Source organism: Kryptolebias marmoratus, linkage group LG9 (assembly GCF_001649575.2).
Source record: "Kryptolebias marmoratus isolate JLee-2015 linkage group LG9, ASM164957v2, whole genome shotgun sequence".
NCBI classification, from domain to species: Eukaryota; Metazoa; Chordata; class Actinopteri; order Cyprinodontiformes; family Rivulidae; genus Kryptolebias; species Kryptolebias marmoratus.
This window is the reverse complement of record NC_051438.1, coordinates 12,000,283-12,016,570: the sequence shown is the minus strand read 5'-3', so window position 1 is coordinate 12,016,570 and position 16,288 is coordinate 12,000,283. Positions and strand designations below refer to the sequence as shown.

Sequence of the window (16,288 nt, the reverse complement as noted above, 5' to 3'; positions counted from 1 at the left end):
GTGAGGAAGAGGAGGAGGGGGGGGGGGATACGTGATATTCTCCGCCGCACTGTGAAGGGGGCCGTCCCTGTTAGTGGAGATCTGCCCGAGGAAAGGCCCACCTATAGAGATCAGCTGAAGATATCTCCGCTTTAGACGGTGTAGTTTGAGTCGCGCGCGCAGGACGAATCGTCGGGGACCAGTCGGAGGCTGTTAGGAAACAGGTAAGGATGATATACATGTATATATATAAAATCCTTAGCCTTTCAGTTAATGTCGATGTGAAGCATATGGAGGTCACTATCCGTGCTAGGGAGAAGGTGTTGGGTTTGTGAGTGGATAAGGCAAAGGGGGCTCATTAAGTTCAACAGTCGGTGCTTATAGATCGGCTGCTGATGCTGGATGATGAAGCCTTGACCTGCACCATCCGGGATGGGACGCTGATGGATGGATCCCTCTCCGGGCTGCAAGCTTTTAGTCGATTATTTTTCACAACGTTTCCACCATTCGATCGGATGTGCTCGGGTTTGCAGATATAATTTCGCGTGAAATCCCCGCTGATATCACTGTGGGTTTCGTCGTGCCTCCCTTCCCCCAGCAACGAAATAAATTCCACCCTCTAATATCATGTGCTGTCCCTTATTTAAAAAAAGGAAGAAAAAAAAAGGCCGGACGCACTCCTGTCATCCCGCTGCGTTACAGACCAGCAATAATTAATGATCGCCTATCCATTTTATTTCAGATATATTCTTTTTATATATATATATTATGCATTGATGGTGATTTGAAGAAAACAAATAGGTTGAATGCATGAGTGAGCAGAAGGTTTTACTAGAGCCTGGTGATGGCTGGACTGCAGCGGTCACAATCTGCCACAGGAGGCGGTGCTGCCTTTAATTTCCACCACACTTCTAATGTCAAAACTAAAGATTTCATCTAAAATATAACCCAAATTATGTTAAACTTCAAAATTAATGAGCTACAGGGGGTTCAGATGTGTGTTTTATGAAAATGATCATGTGTGACTGTAACAAGGGTTGCCTCTGACAGCTCACGTCTCTCCACAGTAGCTTGGCCAAGATGGATGTGTTTATGAAGGGTTTGTCCAAAGCAAAGGAGGGCATGGCTGTGGCCGCAGAGAAGACCAAGGAAGGAGTTGCAGTTGCGGCTGAAAAGACCAAGGAAGGAGTCATGTTTGTAGGTGAGATGGTGACACGTTTTTTTGGTTTGCAGGGTATTTGCATGCAAGTGAGAAATCAAATCCCCCATGTAAAGACGGGGTTTGTCCTTCTGCACGCAGCAGCAGCAGAAGACGTTTTATATCACACATCTTACTGGTGAATGCATGAATCAGAGGTCAATGAAAAATCATAAATTAAATAGAAATCATTTTGAGTGCAAATCTGATATTTCTGCTTATATTTTATACCCGGGTTTTGTATTGCTTTTATTTTGAAGGCAAGTGGGCGTTCACTTCAGCCGCCTGTGTACGTGCGCAGCAGCCGAGTCTCCACACTGCGAAGCAGTATTTGTGACAGTTTTTAAGACAAAATGAACTTCTAAGTGTTTGTTTACCGCAGTCCGAGGTAAAACAGTGAGCTTAGTTTGTGGTGAACAGAACGTTGCATATTAAATTAGCTACGTCAAACTCAGCACACAGGGAGATAAAAAGCAGTACACCCATCAAACACACCGCTGGCCAAGCTGTTAGAAGCAACGAGGCCTTTTAACCAAGATTTACACATCTAGGGAAAGAGCAGTCAAGACTAGATTTGTGATATCTGATAAAACAACAGAAACAGTGAGCTGTTCTCTGATGGGGAGTTTATCAAAGAGGGTTTGGAGCACTCCGCTGCATTAATGTGTCCTGAGGAAAAAAAGATCCAAGCAGAGGAGAACTTTGCATTCATTCGAAGGCAACAAATCCAAATACAGCTCCTCTGTCACTGACAGTCACCTGGCAGCTGTCCTTCACATCTACCTCTGGTATGAAACGTGACTTCAGTGCACGAGTTCAAACACAAATAAAATTAGATCTCTTTCTATGGAGCAAAAGAATTACAAAAAACAAACCTGCTGTTACTATGTTACTATGCAGATTTTTTTTCACAAATGTTTTTGTGAATGTCTGTTCTTTACCAGGAATTTATAAATTCTTAGTATGACTGATTCTGAATTTTATTGCCCAGTTACATACTCTTAGTAGCAAATGACAATCATACCCTGTAAATAGTTACAAAATTTATAGAATTGAGTTTAGCTTGTTGATCTGGCCCTTCACAACAGTCCCAGGTCAGTGTGTGGCCCTTTGAGAAAAATGGTTGCCCACTTCCTGTTTTATAGCCTGAATCATCTCATGCAGCTTATTCCCTAAAACTAAATCTTCCCTTACTTGAAAACTGGACAAAGAATCCCACTTCTTGTAAAAAGTGGGAAGAAGCAGCACACATGGTTTTCAGCCTCTTCTTTCACACCACAGTTTTGTTTTTCTTTTGATTGAGTTCTTCAACAATATAATCGTAAATCACTCAGACTACCAGCTGGTCAACATCTTCATTTTACCGTTGCACACTCATGTGGAATACATTTACATATGTGATAAGTTTTTTTTTTCTGCCAAATCAAAAGCAGCTAAACCTGCACTGGCTTTACGTCTAAGAAGTAGTAAACAGTAAATAATGCACCAGGGTAAGGAGGCGTTTTGATGTGCCAGATGTGACACGAGTTGTGCTCTGAGTGCATTTCAGGCAGGAGATGGAAACATGGCTGGGGGTGGGGCAGCGGGTCGGTGGTGGGAGCAGCTCACGTCATGTTTCTGCACATTGGACAGCAGCAGACTGTAAATGTCTGAGCGCGTAGTCACGTCCTGGGGTCAAACTGGCTCAAGGCCTCTGCTTGTGTTTTGGGGTATTTTTGCTGTTTTTCAAACCAGCAAAGACGTCCTTTTAACTTAATTTTTTTTTGCCGTACAACATCTTATGTGTCTAAAATCTGATTTAATCCAAAATAAATGAACTGTACTTATATAGCGCCTTTCTAGCTAATCAGGCCACTTTATAACACAAGCTGTGCCCTCATTTCCCCATCCACACACATTCATACAGCACTCTGCTACATCTGTTACAAGTGAGGGATTCGACATGTGGCATACTGGTGGAATCGAACCTCCAGCTCTCGTTGGAGGGCAACTGCTCAAACCACTGATCCACAGCTGCCCACAAAATATATCACTTAATTTATCTATCGGTGACCAGAAGAGTTTCACATGTAAAAGATTCTACTACAGAGTTTGACATGTTTTTATTGTGAACATGCATAATTTAATTATCTTTGTTGCTAGGCAATTATTAATTTAAGTCTTTAGTAGAGCCACATAAACTTCACATTTAACTTTTTTTTAAAAATATAGATATGATTATCAGCTTTTTAAGTTCTGAGTGAGAGATTATATAAATTTCCAGAACTACAGCATGTTTTTGGACTGATATCCTTTGAATTGTTTGGTACTTTGTGTTTTTCAGGGGAATCACACACAGAGGCCAGGCTCTTCTTTAGTCAGCTCCTGAGTTGTTGTTGTTGTTGGGTCCAAACTCCCAGTGACACCTCAGCTTGTCGTTCTGCTCTCACCAGCTTGTATCCTTCGTTCCGCAGCAGTTTGTTTTGGCTGCATTCAGGAGTCGTTGGGTATTCCAGCTGCAGCTGTCAGATGTGTCAGAGTAGAGGTTGAATCCCACCATCTAACATCCTTAGCACAGTGTCCTTGTCATTCAGCCGGACCGTCGAGCCTGTGCAGGCTCCTTCCCTTCTTGTCCACACCACACAACGAGAGGAAGCATCATTTCTGTGGCGTCTCTGCCGCTGCTCGTTGTGCATGACGGTGCCCCTAGAAATTGATTTGCTTGAAGGCTCGTCTTGTAGGAAGATATGAGAGGTTTTTGGTCCACCTTTTGACAGCTGCTTCAGTCCGACTGAGAGAGGCAAGGAGATGTGACTTGATGACACAGAAAATGGTCTGATTCATGCATAGATTCATAGGGCTGTTTTCCTTTTATGACTCAACTGTGTGTTTGTGCAGGGGAACTTTTAAAGCAGTGCTTTCCCGTCATAAATCATTGCAGTCACACCAGTTTAACTGTGGCAGATCTCTTCTATTGATCAGTCTGCATAAATATTGACTTTAAATGGCTAAACTATGGTTTGAGCCAAAGTTGATGAAACAAAGTAATGCAAATCATTTTAATTCACTTTGGTTATGCCATTATTACGTTGCTAGTTTAAAAATGACAAATAGGTATTGATAAAGTATGTGAAATTAACAATTGTCATCAATTTGTTCTTTTTATTTGTCCTTGACCATTAACTTTTCTTACAACAGGGCACACTTCCTGAATTAGTTTTAAACTCAGTTTTTTAAACCATATAATTTCTCATTTTGTTTGTTTTTTTATTCATTACAGACGAAGCCATATTAAATATTCAATCTAAGCTAGTATCATATGCTTTATACATAAAATTATAGGACTTCTAATAGGATCTAGCTTACATACTGTACATTACATACTGTGTAGTACTCTCTGTATTGAACAGAAGCTGGTCCTTAATTGATAGCCTATTTTGCTTTGAGGCTCACCCTTTGTAATGAGGCAATCTTTATAGTTTTGTTAAGGCACACTGCAAATTAGACAGGGCTTGAGTGATCAGAAGTTGGCCAGTAATCTTGATAGAGTTCATTGCGGATGGATGAAATCTGAATAATGCCTTGGTTGTGGTTTAAACTGGTTGTTTTATAACTCTTCCTTCAGTAAAGCCACAGAGAAACCCAGACACAGCTTCTCTTGTATCTCAATCCATTAGTGAATAATAGATGAAAAATGATGCTCTTTTACTTGTACTCAAAGTAATTGGTTGATAGTGACATTTCCGATGAAATCGGGACAATTAAATTTTACAGCTATCATTTGGGAAGCTGTGAAATAAAGGTTGAATTTTTAAATTAGCCTGGTTGATTGTCGTGTCAGCTTTTTGTACTATAGCAATCATGTATTTATAACAAAAGAAAACAAATTTTCTATAATGATGATCCTACAGATACAAGTTACTTCAGCTAATGTGTTGGTAAAATATTGTAATCCCAAGAGTCTGGCCTTCTATCCCTGTTTCTTAAAGACATTCCACCTTTCAGATTAGAGTATAAACATTTCAGAAACAAGAACATATGCCCTGTTGCCTTCTATTAAACTTCAGAAAAATGACCAGGAGTCACGGACGCTTGATTGAGGAATTGCTATAAATGAACACTCAGAGTCTGTTTAGGGGTCACCTCCCAGTGGGACATGACTAGGAAACGTCCAGAGGGAGACGTCCAGGAGACATCCTAATCACTTGCCAGAACTACATCTGCTTTTGATGCAGAGGCTCTGCTCCGTGCTCATTTCAGTCGCTTGTTTCCGAGATCTCATTCTTTCAGGTCATGGTTCATATCTCGTGACTAAAGGTGAGGGTTGGAATGTAGACAGATGAGTAAAACACGACATTTGTCTGTCGGCTCAGCTCCTTCTTAACCATGACAGATCAGAACAACACCCTCATTACTGCGAATGAGGCCCTGGTCCAGGATGCTTAAACTCCTTCGCTTCAGGCAGAGAATTCACCTTTTTTCAGGTTAAGAATCGTGCAGACTGTTCAAGAAGCTGACTTACATTTCAGCTGAATCCTACTTGGCTGCAAACCACCCCAGTTCACACTGAAGGTCCTGGCTTGAAGACATCAATAGAATCATATCATCTGCAAAAAGAAGAGATGATACCCTGAGCTTCCCAAACCAGACAACTTTCTTTTTGTGACTGCACTTTGAAATACCATCCATGAACACCAGAAACAGGATCATAGTGGCACCCGGGACGAAGTCAATACCACACGACGATGACTTTGTGACGAGAATGTGATCTTAGTTAATGTGACATCATTCTCTAATCTTATATCAGCTTGTCTTTTAAGCCTGACTAAAAGTCAATTACAAATGGCCGAATCTTTTCCTGAACTTAAGTTTGCTAATACTATACCACAGAGCATTTGCTTTTCAGCTCTATTGCTCTTTTCATACTTGGCAACTGCTGAAGTGAAGTCCCTGCAGATGTTTGCCTGTTTTATGAGCCTAAAGTCTATACTTGAATGAATTCAAGAGTAGATATTTGTACAAGCAAAGAACACCAAAAGGTCCATACTATGAGTTCTAAATGCATTGTTATTTGAAAAAAATAAAAATAAAACACATTTTCTAACTAATTTGTTTTTGTTTTTTTCTCATTTTAGGTAGCAAGGCCAAAGACAGTGTGGGCACAGGTGAGTTTTCTATCTACTACTAACATGTTTCTTGTTTAAAGCAAGTTTAATGGTCGTAGCAGGATAAAACTATTGCAGAAGTGAGTGCTGTTAAAGGAGGTTGTGCATAAATGGTCATTATGGTCAATAATCAGTTAGGAAACATAAAACAGCTGCCGTTGTGCTTTTAATGTGTCTGCGGAGTCTGCTGGGGTAATCTTGTATTTGTGTGTGTGTGCAGTGGCTGAGAAGACCACTGGAGCTGTTGGGAACATTGTTGCTGCCACTGGTCTGGTGAAGAAGGACGAGTTCCCAGCTGACATGAACGTAAGTCCAGTTCATCACTGCAATCACGAAGTGGGAGATCTGGTCATGAATCAATCGTTTGGGGTTTAATCACCAACTGAAACATCAGTTGATCAATTTGCCCCCTGCTGTGATGACATGCCTGCCTGCAGGCAAAGCCAACTCATTTGACTAAAGTTCAACTATTGAAAACATCTTTGCTTTTGGATTTTGACACAAACTTATGTGATTAAAAGAACTGAAGTCTTCAGAATCAGGCTGGTGTGAAACTTCATTTAATTTTACAAATGCAAAAAGAAAAAAAAAAAAACAGAAAAACAAAAATCTAGAAAACAGAACTGGGCCTGGATTAAGCATAAAAAATTAACATGATGGAAAAACAACGAATAAAATCTGACAATAAACAAATGAAGCTTGGTGGTTTAATTGGCAATTGTCATGTTTAGTGGAGAGTGAGGTGAACCCAATTTGAAGAGTCATGATGAGCTTCAGGAACAAACTAATTTATTACAAATAAAAGAAAACCAAAAACAAAAGCTGACATGGCAGCAAAACAAAACTAGGTACAAAATACAAAACTGTAGCAAACATGAGAGGCGCGGCACGACATGAGGGGAAAAGCAGACAGCACATGAAGTAACAACAGACCAGGGACAAGTGATGGAAATGACCAGGTTTTAAAAGCTGCAAACTTGGGGCAGGTGACGATGGGCGTGGCAGGCAAACAAGCGATAAACTGAGGAGAAGTGAATGATGACAGGAGTACAAAAAACAGACTTAAAGAGTAACTGAAACAAAACCCAAATCCTGACAGCAATATGATTAACAAAATCCAGGTTTTTCAATTGGCAAACAAAATTTGGAAATATACATACAAACCAAAGTAAACAAAATAATAAATTCTATATATAAATCTGCAGAAAAAAGTTAAGTTTGCAAGAAATGCCACATAACAGTGACATTCAGTTACATAAAATAATATCCAGCTGTTAAACAACCTCACAGAAGACCTGAAAATCAAAGTAAACCCAGATGAAACCCAGACTCCGACACGAGAGCAACTTTTAAATCCTGCTGAACGAAACAGGCAGAGCTTTCTGACAAACTCAGCATCAGTTCCTTGTAACTTTATGCTAGTGTCTGAGTCAGATGTGACTGAATGAGCAAACTGATTATCGTGTTGGATTGCTAGTTGAAGATCACTGCCAGATATGGGTGTTAAACTCAGTTACAAGGTCAAAATCAAAACTCCCTGTTGAGGACCAATCTTGCTCCGTAGTCTCTGAAAAAATATATAAGGATTTTGGGTTTCATGTCAAATTATTCATACAGAAAAATGAATGACTTTTGTCCCACGACATATATAAAATATGAAACCAACACAGCTTAATAACTCAAGGAAATTAAAAGCTAATGTAAAAGAGCACTTCAGTATCATTCATTATTAAAGCTGTGTCTTTCAAAGAATGTTAGGCCTTTAATTGATTATTAATGTTTTGGGGTTTTTTTTCACAATCCATCAAATCAGCTAAAATGATCCTTCAAAAATCTGAATGCACAGCCAGTAACTTTCTAGTCTGAAATCATAGGAGAATACAGAAAATAAAAAAATATTCATAAATTGATGCAGACTCTGTCTCTCTGATGCACATGAGCTCAACCCATAGCTGACATCTTTTTGGAGAGGGCTGCAGGTTCATCTGTAAGAGTTTGACTTCAGTCCCACTCGAACATTTAAGTTGTTCTTTCCAACTCAAAGCCAAATAGTTTCTGAAAAATTCAAATGTAATTCTTTACTTCTAAGCTAAGTAATTGTTGTGTGTCTGTAGGAAGTATGCTTAGGTTTTAAGACAGAATGAGAAGTGTTGGAGGCTCAATCTGTCATGAACTGGCAAACAAGTTCTTATATGTAAAAATATTATTTTGTGTACCAAAAAAAAATTGTAAGAAGGGCCAGATCTGGCCCACGGTCCTTGACTTTGACACCACCAAAAGCCATGACACAAAATTCCAAGTACAATGATTTTATTATGAAAGTAGTTTAACATGATTTGCATCTGCTGCTTTAAAACATTCACAGTGCCTTTGGGCTGTTCAATATCCAGTTATGCTTATGGTTTGTTTGAATCAGAATTGAAGAAATGCTCTCTGACTGCACTGAAAAACATGTCATAAAGCTCACAAAGTGTGTCCATAATGTATGATCATTATGCCACCCATCTATAGTTACAATAACCATCAGAAGGTGTAATAGAACCTCTTATTTTCCTGCATTGTTTTCCTGTCATCAGTCAGAGCAGCGCCGTGTTTATCCACTTGCCTGAGAACAAGAGTCTCTTTTCACACTCAGTTGCAGTTAATAGCCTGCATTTCATCCCTGCACTGATGGCTCAGATATCCAGATATTTAGCTTTCTGTAACACACACGTTTTCCATTACACAGCCCCACCTCGTCGCTTCCATCACACACCTCTCTGTCTTCGCTTTCATCACGAAGACGTGTGTGCAGACAGCGTGTTTTCTTTACCTCTAATAAATAGGTGGCATTTTGTTAGGAGAGCTACGTTTTACCTCTTTCCATCAGAGTGTCGGTGAAACAGAGAGAAGTCCTCGTCCTGTCCTAAGCCCTCATCCTGCAGAGCTGGACCTTCTCCACCCACTCACTAAGCTAGTAAATCTGTCAGCCTGTTCTAATTGGTTTCTAAAACAACAATCAGAGTGAAAACGTCTTTTTTTTCAACAGCCTGATGACAGACTGTTACACTGATGGCAATGTGTTAACAGTTTGGAGGTAAAATTTGGCCATTTCTGTGCAGTACGTCAACTCTGTTTGACCTTATACTGCAGAAACACAGGAGTCAAAACATTAAAACTTATAAGTTATGAAGTTAGTGGAATAAAAAAGTTTTTATATAAGCAGTCAGCTGTTGAAGTTGATGTTTCCGAAATAGGAAAAAGTGTGAAAAATAGGAATTTTGTAAGGAGTATATGCTGGCTTTGGTGCTGCTGTTGCTGCATAGTGTAGCACAAATTTTCAGGATACATTTCCACATTAGCACAGCTTGCTGTGGATAAAGCTTCACAGCTTCTATCCAACGAGTGTCCGTGCTGATCTCCATTTTCTTTATGAGGCAGTTAAAAAAGGAAAAAAATCTGTACCATGATGTAATGTTGTTTAGTACCAACTTTAGCGTGGTTGTAGAAGACATACACACCTGCATGACAGCAGCATTATGGCCACTGCTTTCAAGATATTACATCCTTACATTCTTTAAAAACAAAATCACCACAGGAAGGAGTTACCTTATAAACTTGTTTAAAGATCTTTAATTGTTCATGCTTGAAGATGTCTGATCAGTTTTAACATCACAAGTGCACCAACACAATATTAGGCAATGTTTAGATTGTTTTATATAAGACGTAAGTTGGACTATGTGTCAAGAAATTTCACTTCTACATCCAAAACTAAATTTATAAAGACATTAAAAGTAAATTTTTATTGTAGTGTTTTAGATTTGTTAGCAAAGCAATTAAAGGCCTAGCATTTCTTGAAGGAATTCACATGACCTGCTGCCTTTCATGCCAGAGTTTAAAAAGAAAATCATCTTACAACATGTTCAGAAATGATGTGTAGTACTCAGAATATGTGTTTTGGGTGACTCTCAGCTAATACCACACAAAACTGTATCTCAGTTTCCTGGAGTTGTAGCCATTTATGTGTTTTCTGAGTTCAGTTGGCTGTGGCGACCATCTTGAAATGGGCTGTGTGTAAAAGGTAATAAGCTGTAGATGTTCATGCATTGATTACTTTCTAAAAATTTAATTTAAACTTGTTTACTGGTCCGTGTGATATTTTGCTAACATGAAAGGCAAATGAACAGACACACACAAACACAGGCAAAAATGTTAGTCCTAGCCTTTCACCTTATAATGGAGAGCAATATTAAAGTTGTCCTAAAGTCTCCAACATGTGACCAACCAGACATACGTGTTTCTTTTTTTCAGTCTTTTTAAAAAAAATTCTCAAGCAATGATTCATCTGATTAGTTGTGTGTCTGTGGTGGCATCCCATGATGCATCCTCTAAGGCCATTCTAATCTTGTTGGTGGACTTGTGGGAATAACACTATCTGGATACAGCAGCACAGGATTACAGCCTGTTCTTCAGTGGCCTAATTGGCTTGATTAGTGCTGCGTTTAAAAATAAACGACTTGTGACCCAATACTGGCTTTGTTTTTTAGAGCTCGCAGCGGCAGGTGCAGCAGAGACTGAGAGCTGTCTCCTTCGTGGAGCTTTTCAGGTTGAGATACTGAAAGTCTAAAACCTGCTTTGGTGTTAGGGCCATGGTGTCAAGATACCAAGTTACTGGGTTGTTGTTGTTAAAGCAAATGAGGAAAGATAAGTTTGGGCATGTTAAAAATGCTTTTACTTGTTGTTAGAAAAAGCCTGCATAGGAACACAACTAACAATAAAATGAACTTCCTAAGTAACAATCAGACAAATTAATGTTTCTTCTGGACCCCCCCATAAGCTACGCTGGATAAAAACCAGGACCTCCCCATCTGCCAACAACATAATGACATATGTAAAAACCTGAAAACTTGTGTTTTGTCTAAGAGGACCGTCAATCTTGATTTCCATTTTCAGTCAGACGTTGTGTCCACTTTGACACATTTTCAAGGAGAGGGACATTTAATTTTCTTAGACAATGACAACAGACCAGCAGTTAACCATATAGATTACCAGTTTTTGGCATCAGCCCCCATGGGACTGACTAGATAATCACTCATTTCTCTCCTTTTCAGGCTAAAGGCAAATGACAATGTTTTTGCCTGTGTGTGTGTGTGTGTGTGTGTGTTCATCAGCAGAAATATTCCATGCACCACTGAACCAACTGCCCCTAGAAAACACAAAAATGGCTATAACTCAATAAGTTTTACAAATACTGAGCTAAAAATTGATGTGATGATAGCTGAGAGTCATTCATAACACGCACTCTGAGTGCTAACAGATCGCAGTGTCTAGCACAATCTACAAGGAATTTTAGGTCCTTTCATTTTAACCAGGAAACTGTGGTTTGATGCCCAAATAAGACAGAAGGCAACATTTCCGAAGAAAAATTACAATTTAGGCACTGATCAAAAGCCCAGCTTTATATATGTGCAGTATTTAGAACTGTGTCTGTTGTAGTTAATATTGTTTCCCCTCATCTCTGTTATTTTATCACCTTCTCTACAGCCTGAGGAATATGGGCAGGAGGCCATGGAAGGCCAGGGAGAGGGGATGTTGGAGCCAGAAGGGGAGACATATGATGAGTCCCAGCAGGTAAATCTGCCAGCACGACACAAGCCCGTACACGTCTCCATTTTATCGAGTCACGTGCCACGAAGCTCACATGAAACGCTGCAGATAGCTCCTTGCATGTTATGTAAAGAGATGCTCTGCAGGCGGGGACGGGTCCATTTACGTACAGTAGAAGGAGGCACATCGGTATTCACACGCTCTGCATCGCTGCACATTTTAGCTGGATTGCATTTCAATAGCACTCCACAGCTGCCCTCCACTTATGTCCCACACAAATACTACAGCTCACGCTGAGGTCATTGTTCAAGTTGCTGAAAATAAAAAACAGGGGGCTCGACAAGCCAAGTGCCACCCAGCTGAACATGGAGTACAGTGAATATAGCACCACCTACCAACTCTGAGTGAGGTGTGTGTGTCATTCTGTGTGTGTGTGTGTAGAGGCAGGATGTGAGTCTGACACAGATGGTTATTTTTGGAATCTGACTGTCAGCGACGAGACAAATGGTGCAGAAACAACAGTTTTAAAAGCAGATTTTAAATAGCTACAATAGTATATAAAATATCACAAAATGCCAATAATGTGGATAGTTTTACTAGTATGAGTTGTGGATTTGCCAGAATTTATGATATTCTCTGTCAAAATTATAACAAAATAGAATTGTCATTTTAACAAATAGAGCAAATCTGAGATATTTCGTGAGATCCTGGATAAAATCGACTCTTTCAGCAGCCTGTATCATCCTCCTCCATCTTCCTCCTACTCTTCTGCATCATATTCCCCTCCCCCATCCTCTGCTACACCAGAGATGTGCGAGCTCAGTCGAAATGGGTGTGGTGGTGACGCTCTGTGCCTCCATGCATTGTGGGTAATGTCAGGGTCTCCCTGCATTGCTGTAAATATGGAGTCTGAGTGCGGGCAGGGTGAATGAAGGAGATGGAGATCAAATCCATTTAATCCGCCAACATTTAGATTTTTGCATGAACTGATCAGCTGAGGTTATAATTTTAATTTTTTTCCCCCACTACTTAACTGTGTGTGGCACGTGCAACAATCCAGTGATACAAGGAATGTGCACACGGCTCGTCCTTGATCTCTGTGTAGGATTGTGCTGCCATCTGTCGGCCGGAGCGCAGGAGCTCAGCTGTGGGTTGGAGTGACATCATCACCCTCAGCAGCGAGCTCCATGTCATGCATTCTCCTTCAACGGATTACAATATGAATCTTACCCCATCAGGTTTTAATTAAAGGCTTAAAAGTTGAATCTGAGCCACAAACCTGACCTGCCTGCCTCTTATAATTTGCTCCCTTCTTTTCTTTTTTTTTTTTTTTTTATCCCCCCCCCAGGAGAGCCAGGACTACGAGCCGGAAGCATAAACGCATCAGTCCGAACAACCATCCAACCAGCAGCACAATAATATTTCTAATAATAATAAAAAGGACAAATGCTGAAACTATTCCAATTATATTCCTGTTGCAAAAAAAAAAAAAGACAAAAAAGACAAGCATTCCCACTGAAAATTGTTCTTCCTTCAAGACAAATCTTTTATGATTATATATTGTAAATGTCATGTTATTAATGTAGTGTGTTGGGTGTAGGTATTTATTGAGATGTAGGATTCTGTCCTCTTAGTCTCATTTCCTTGATTCCCTCCCAATGAAATGAGACCAGAGCCAGGGCTTGTGACTTTGTACTTGTGTATCTGTATTTAGAAATGTGCAATAGATGTTCATCATCTTCCAATGTCACATTGGGAGTGAAAAAAAAATAGTAAGTATGACCAGTTGCAAGCAGATATGAATACATTAATATTCTCTTTAAGTGTCAATGATGCCTGTTTGTGTTTTTTTTTTCTTCTTTTTATTATGCATTTGATTTGTTTTACAAGTAAGGGTTTTTTACATTGTATCTTTCTAGTTCTTCGTGAAGTCATTCCACTAAAACTATCTGTTAGGAACCGACAGAGTATACATGTTTATGTGTGAGCGTGTTTGTGTGTACTAAAGATTTTAACGAGTCGATATATTATGTCTTGGAAACATAATAGTTGTCATATTGATATGTGCTTTAAATGGCAGAATTGTCAATGTAAAGGTTTCTGTGTTAAGCCAGACAACAAATCCTCTGTAAATAAAAGTAAAAAGAAAAAAAAAAGTTGTTTTTTGCTTGTTTTTTTGTTTTGAGGGGTTTTTTCCTGCTGTATTGTACATCTTCCTGGCATGTTTATCCCTTCACTCCCTCCTGTCTGGGGTGAGGGGTAAAGGTTAGTTAAAAAATCTGCTGAGCAGGCTCGAGCCCCTGGCAGCACGCTGCCGTACTTGGGATGCCAGTCTGATCAGGGCTTTCTGAGCCAGTTTTGTTTCGGTTTATCCAGCCGGAAAGTGCAGGCTAAGTGCTGTCGGGGGGAAGGCGGGGGTGCGTTTAAAACGGACCCCTCACGCCAGCCCTGGCTCAGACGGATGCGAGGAATCTGCAGGGGGGTCAAAAACAGGAGCCATGGCCTCGTTCAAAAAGTCCTTTGAGAGTCTGAAAGGGACGAGCCACTCGGCTGCAAAAGGAGTCACAGGCAGTGCAGGTACAGACATTTCACGCACAACTTTAACAGTCAGAATTGTTCCTTTTCTTTTATTTGATCACAAATAACTCAGAACTGTTTAAAACCACAAGTCTCTGCGCCTCGTGATGTCTTTCCAGTGCAGGCAGCTCAAGATGCTGTGCAGCAGGTGGCAGACTCCTCCAAAGAAACGGTCAACACAGGTAAAACGCGCCTCTCCTGATTGAAGTGTCATCGTTTACACAGATAATTAAAGTGCATACTAAAACTTTTGTATGGCTTGAACTTGCTAATTAAATGTTTAGTTGTCAACAAAAACCTTTAAACTAATGGAAAATAGTACTAAAACTAGATCTGATAAAAGCTTTTCTCACAGTTAGAGAGGAATGGGAAACTATTTGTACTGTACTAAATAATTATATTGCATGTATTGCCTCAAATGTCTTTAGCCCAGTGATTTGTTTAAACTTTCTATTTCTCTGCTGCTTTTTTTTCTGACTCCCCAAGCTGCTCAAGAGGCCAGCAGTCAGAGTCGTGCAGCCATAGGAAAAGCTGCGGACAAGGCTACGGACGCCATGAAGGAGTTTGGACAGAAAATGGAAAGCAAATGATCCGCAGAGAATGAACAACTCTTACTGAAATGCCAAGATGTTGATTCATCTGTGACTCTTAGACAATAATAATGTGTAGGATAAAAGAAATCGGGGAAAAAAAATCATATAAGCGGATTATGACTTCACAAAGTTAACATTCCAGAAAACAAAAGATTCTTCCTGAGTTGTCTTTTTAGTGTCGCGCTTCATGACAGATTGTATTATTTGTATTTATTTTGGCAAATAAAGAAATAACAACTTTTCTCTCGGGTTCATGCAATGTGATACCCTGCCATGTTTGGTGGAATTAACACTGCTGCTAACTGTAGAAGCTCTGATTCTGTGGTGAGTTTTTGTTTTTTGTTTTTTTGGGGTTTTTTTTTCGTTTTTTGTGGAGAGCTCTCATCAATGAATCACCACGGTCATCATTACTAACACGCTGCTGAGGAGCTGGCCCTTGGCAGACTGATAGTTCCTGATGGGAGTGAGATCAGAACTGTTTACCTTGGTCCTCGGCTGCACGCCTCCCTCCATCACACTACATGGTTGCCAGGCAACAGATCTCAGTGCCGGTTCGCGATTGGCTGAGGCCTTTGAATTGATGGTGAGACTACTTCTGTCAGGACACGGCGTTCTCATCAAGACAGGAAAGACTTTTATAAATAAAAGAAATATCAAAAGCCTAAATCTTACACAAAAACTATATTGGAAGGACATAAACGGAAGCAAAGTGAACAGAGGGAATGTTGGAGCGAGGAATCAGTCTGAAAGCTAGTGTTTCAGAAGTGTGTGTGTGTGTGTGTGTGTGGGAGGCATAGCTGTGCTTCCTCCAGGCTCCTTCAAAATGAAATTTTCTCTGTCTTTTATAAGCGCATGCGGCTGAACATCCACTGTCTCCAACATTAGTTTTATGTCCCTCAGTAACATCTAAGTGTGCATGGTTTTTGGGGGTGCAGGAAAAGCTCAAAGTAATTAAAAAAAAAACTGCTTTATAGTTTCATCAAACAAGTTTCCAAAGACATGTGGGGTTCACAGCACAAAATTAAATGTGTTATATACAATTAAAAGCCCAGTATTTCTTTAAGGACTGCATGTCACCCACTGCCTTTCATAGCAGGGTTTTAAACTCAGATCATCTTATGCTGAGAAATGATGAAGCTGTAGCCATTTTGGACAACCTTGAAAATAACAGCTATGTGCTGTCATGCTTATAGTATGTGTTGTGAATAACT

At 40.0% G+C, this 16,288-nt stretch overlaps 1 protein-coding gene across 2 annotated transcripts; it reads left to right on the top strand.

Annotated features, from left to right (window-relative positions):
• Nucleotides 1-31: 31 nt before the first annotated feature.
• On the top strand, nucleotides 32-13,408 carry sncb (synuclein, beta). Of its 2 annotated transcripts, none has more exons than XM_017432990.3 (6): nucleotides 32-203; nucleotides 1,050-1,180; nucleotides 6,292-6,321; nucleotides 6,542-6,627; nucleotides 11,845-11,931; nucleotides 13,256-13,408. In XM_017432990.3, exons 2-6 carry the CDS (start codon nucleotides 1,060-1,062, stop codon nucleotides 13,283-13,285), a joined length of 354 nt encoding a protein of 117 aa, XP_017288479.1. In that variant the 5' UTR covers nucleotides 32-203; nucleotides 1,050-1,059; the 3' UTR covers nucleotides 13,286-13,408. The 2 variants fall into 2 exon arrangements, with proteins under 2 accessions (XP_017288479.1, XP_017288478.1); XM_017432989.3 differs by having other exon boundaries at nucleotides 34-203; nucleotides 1,047-1,180.
• The last annotated feature ends 2,880 nt before the right edge of the window (nucleotides 13,409-16,288 follow it).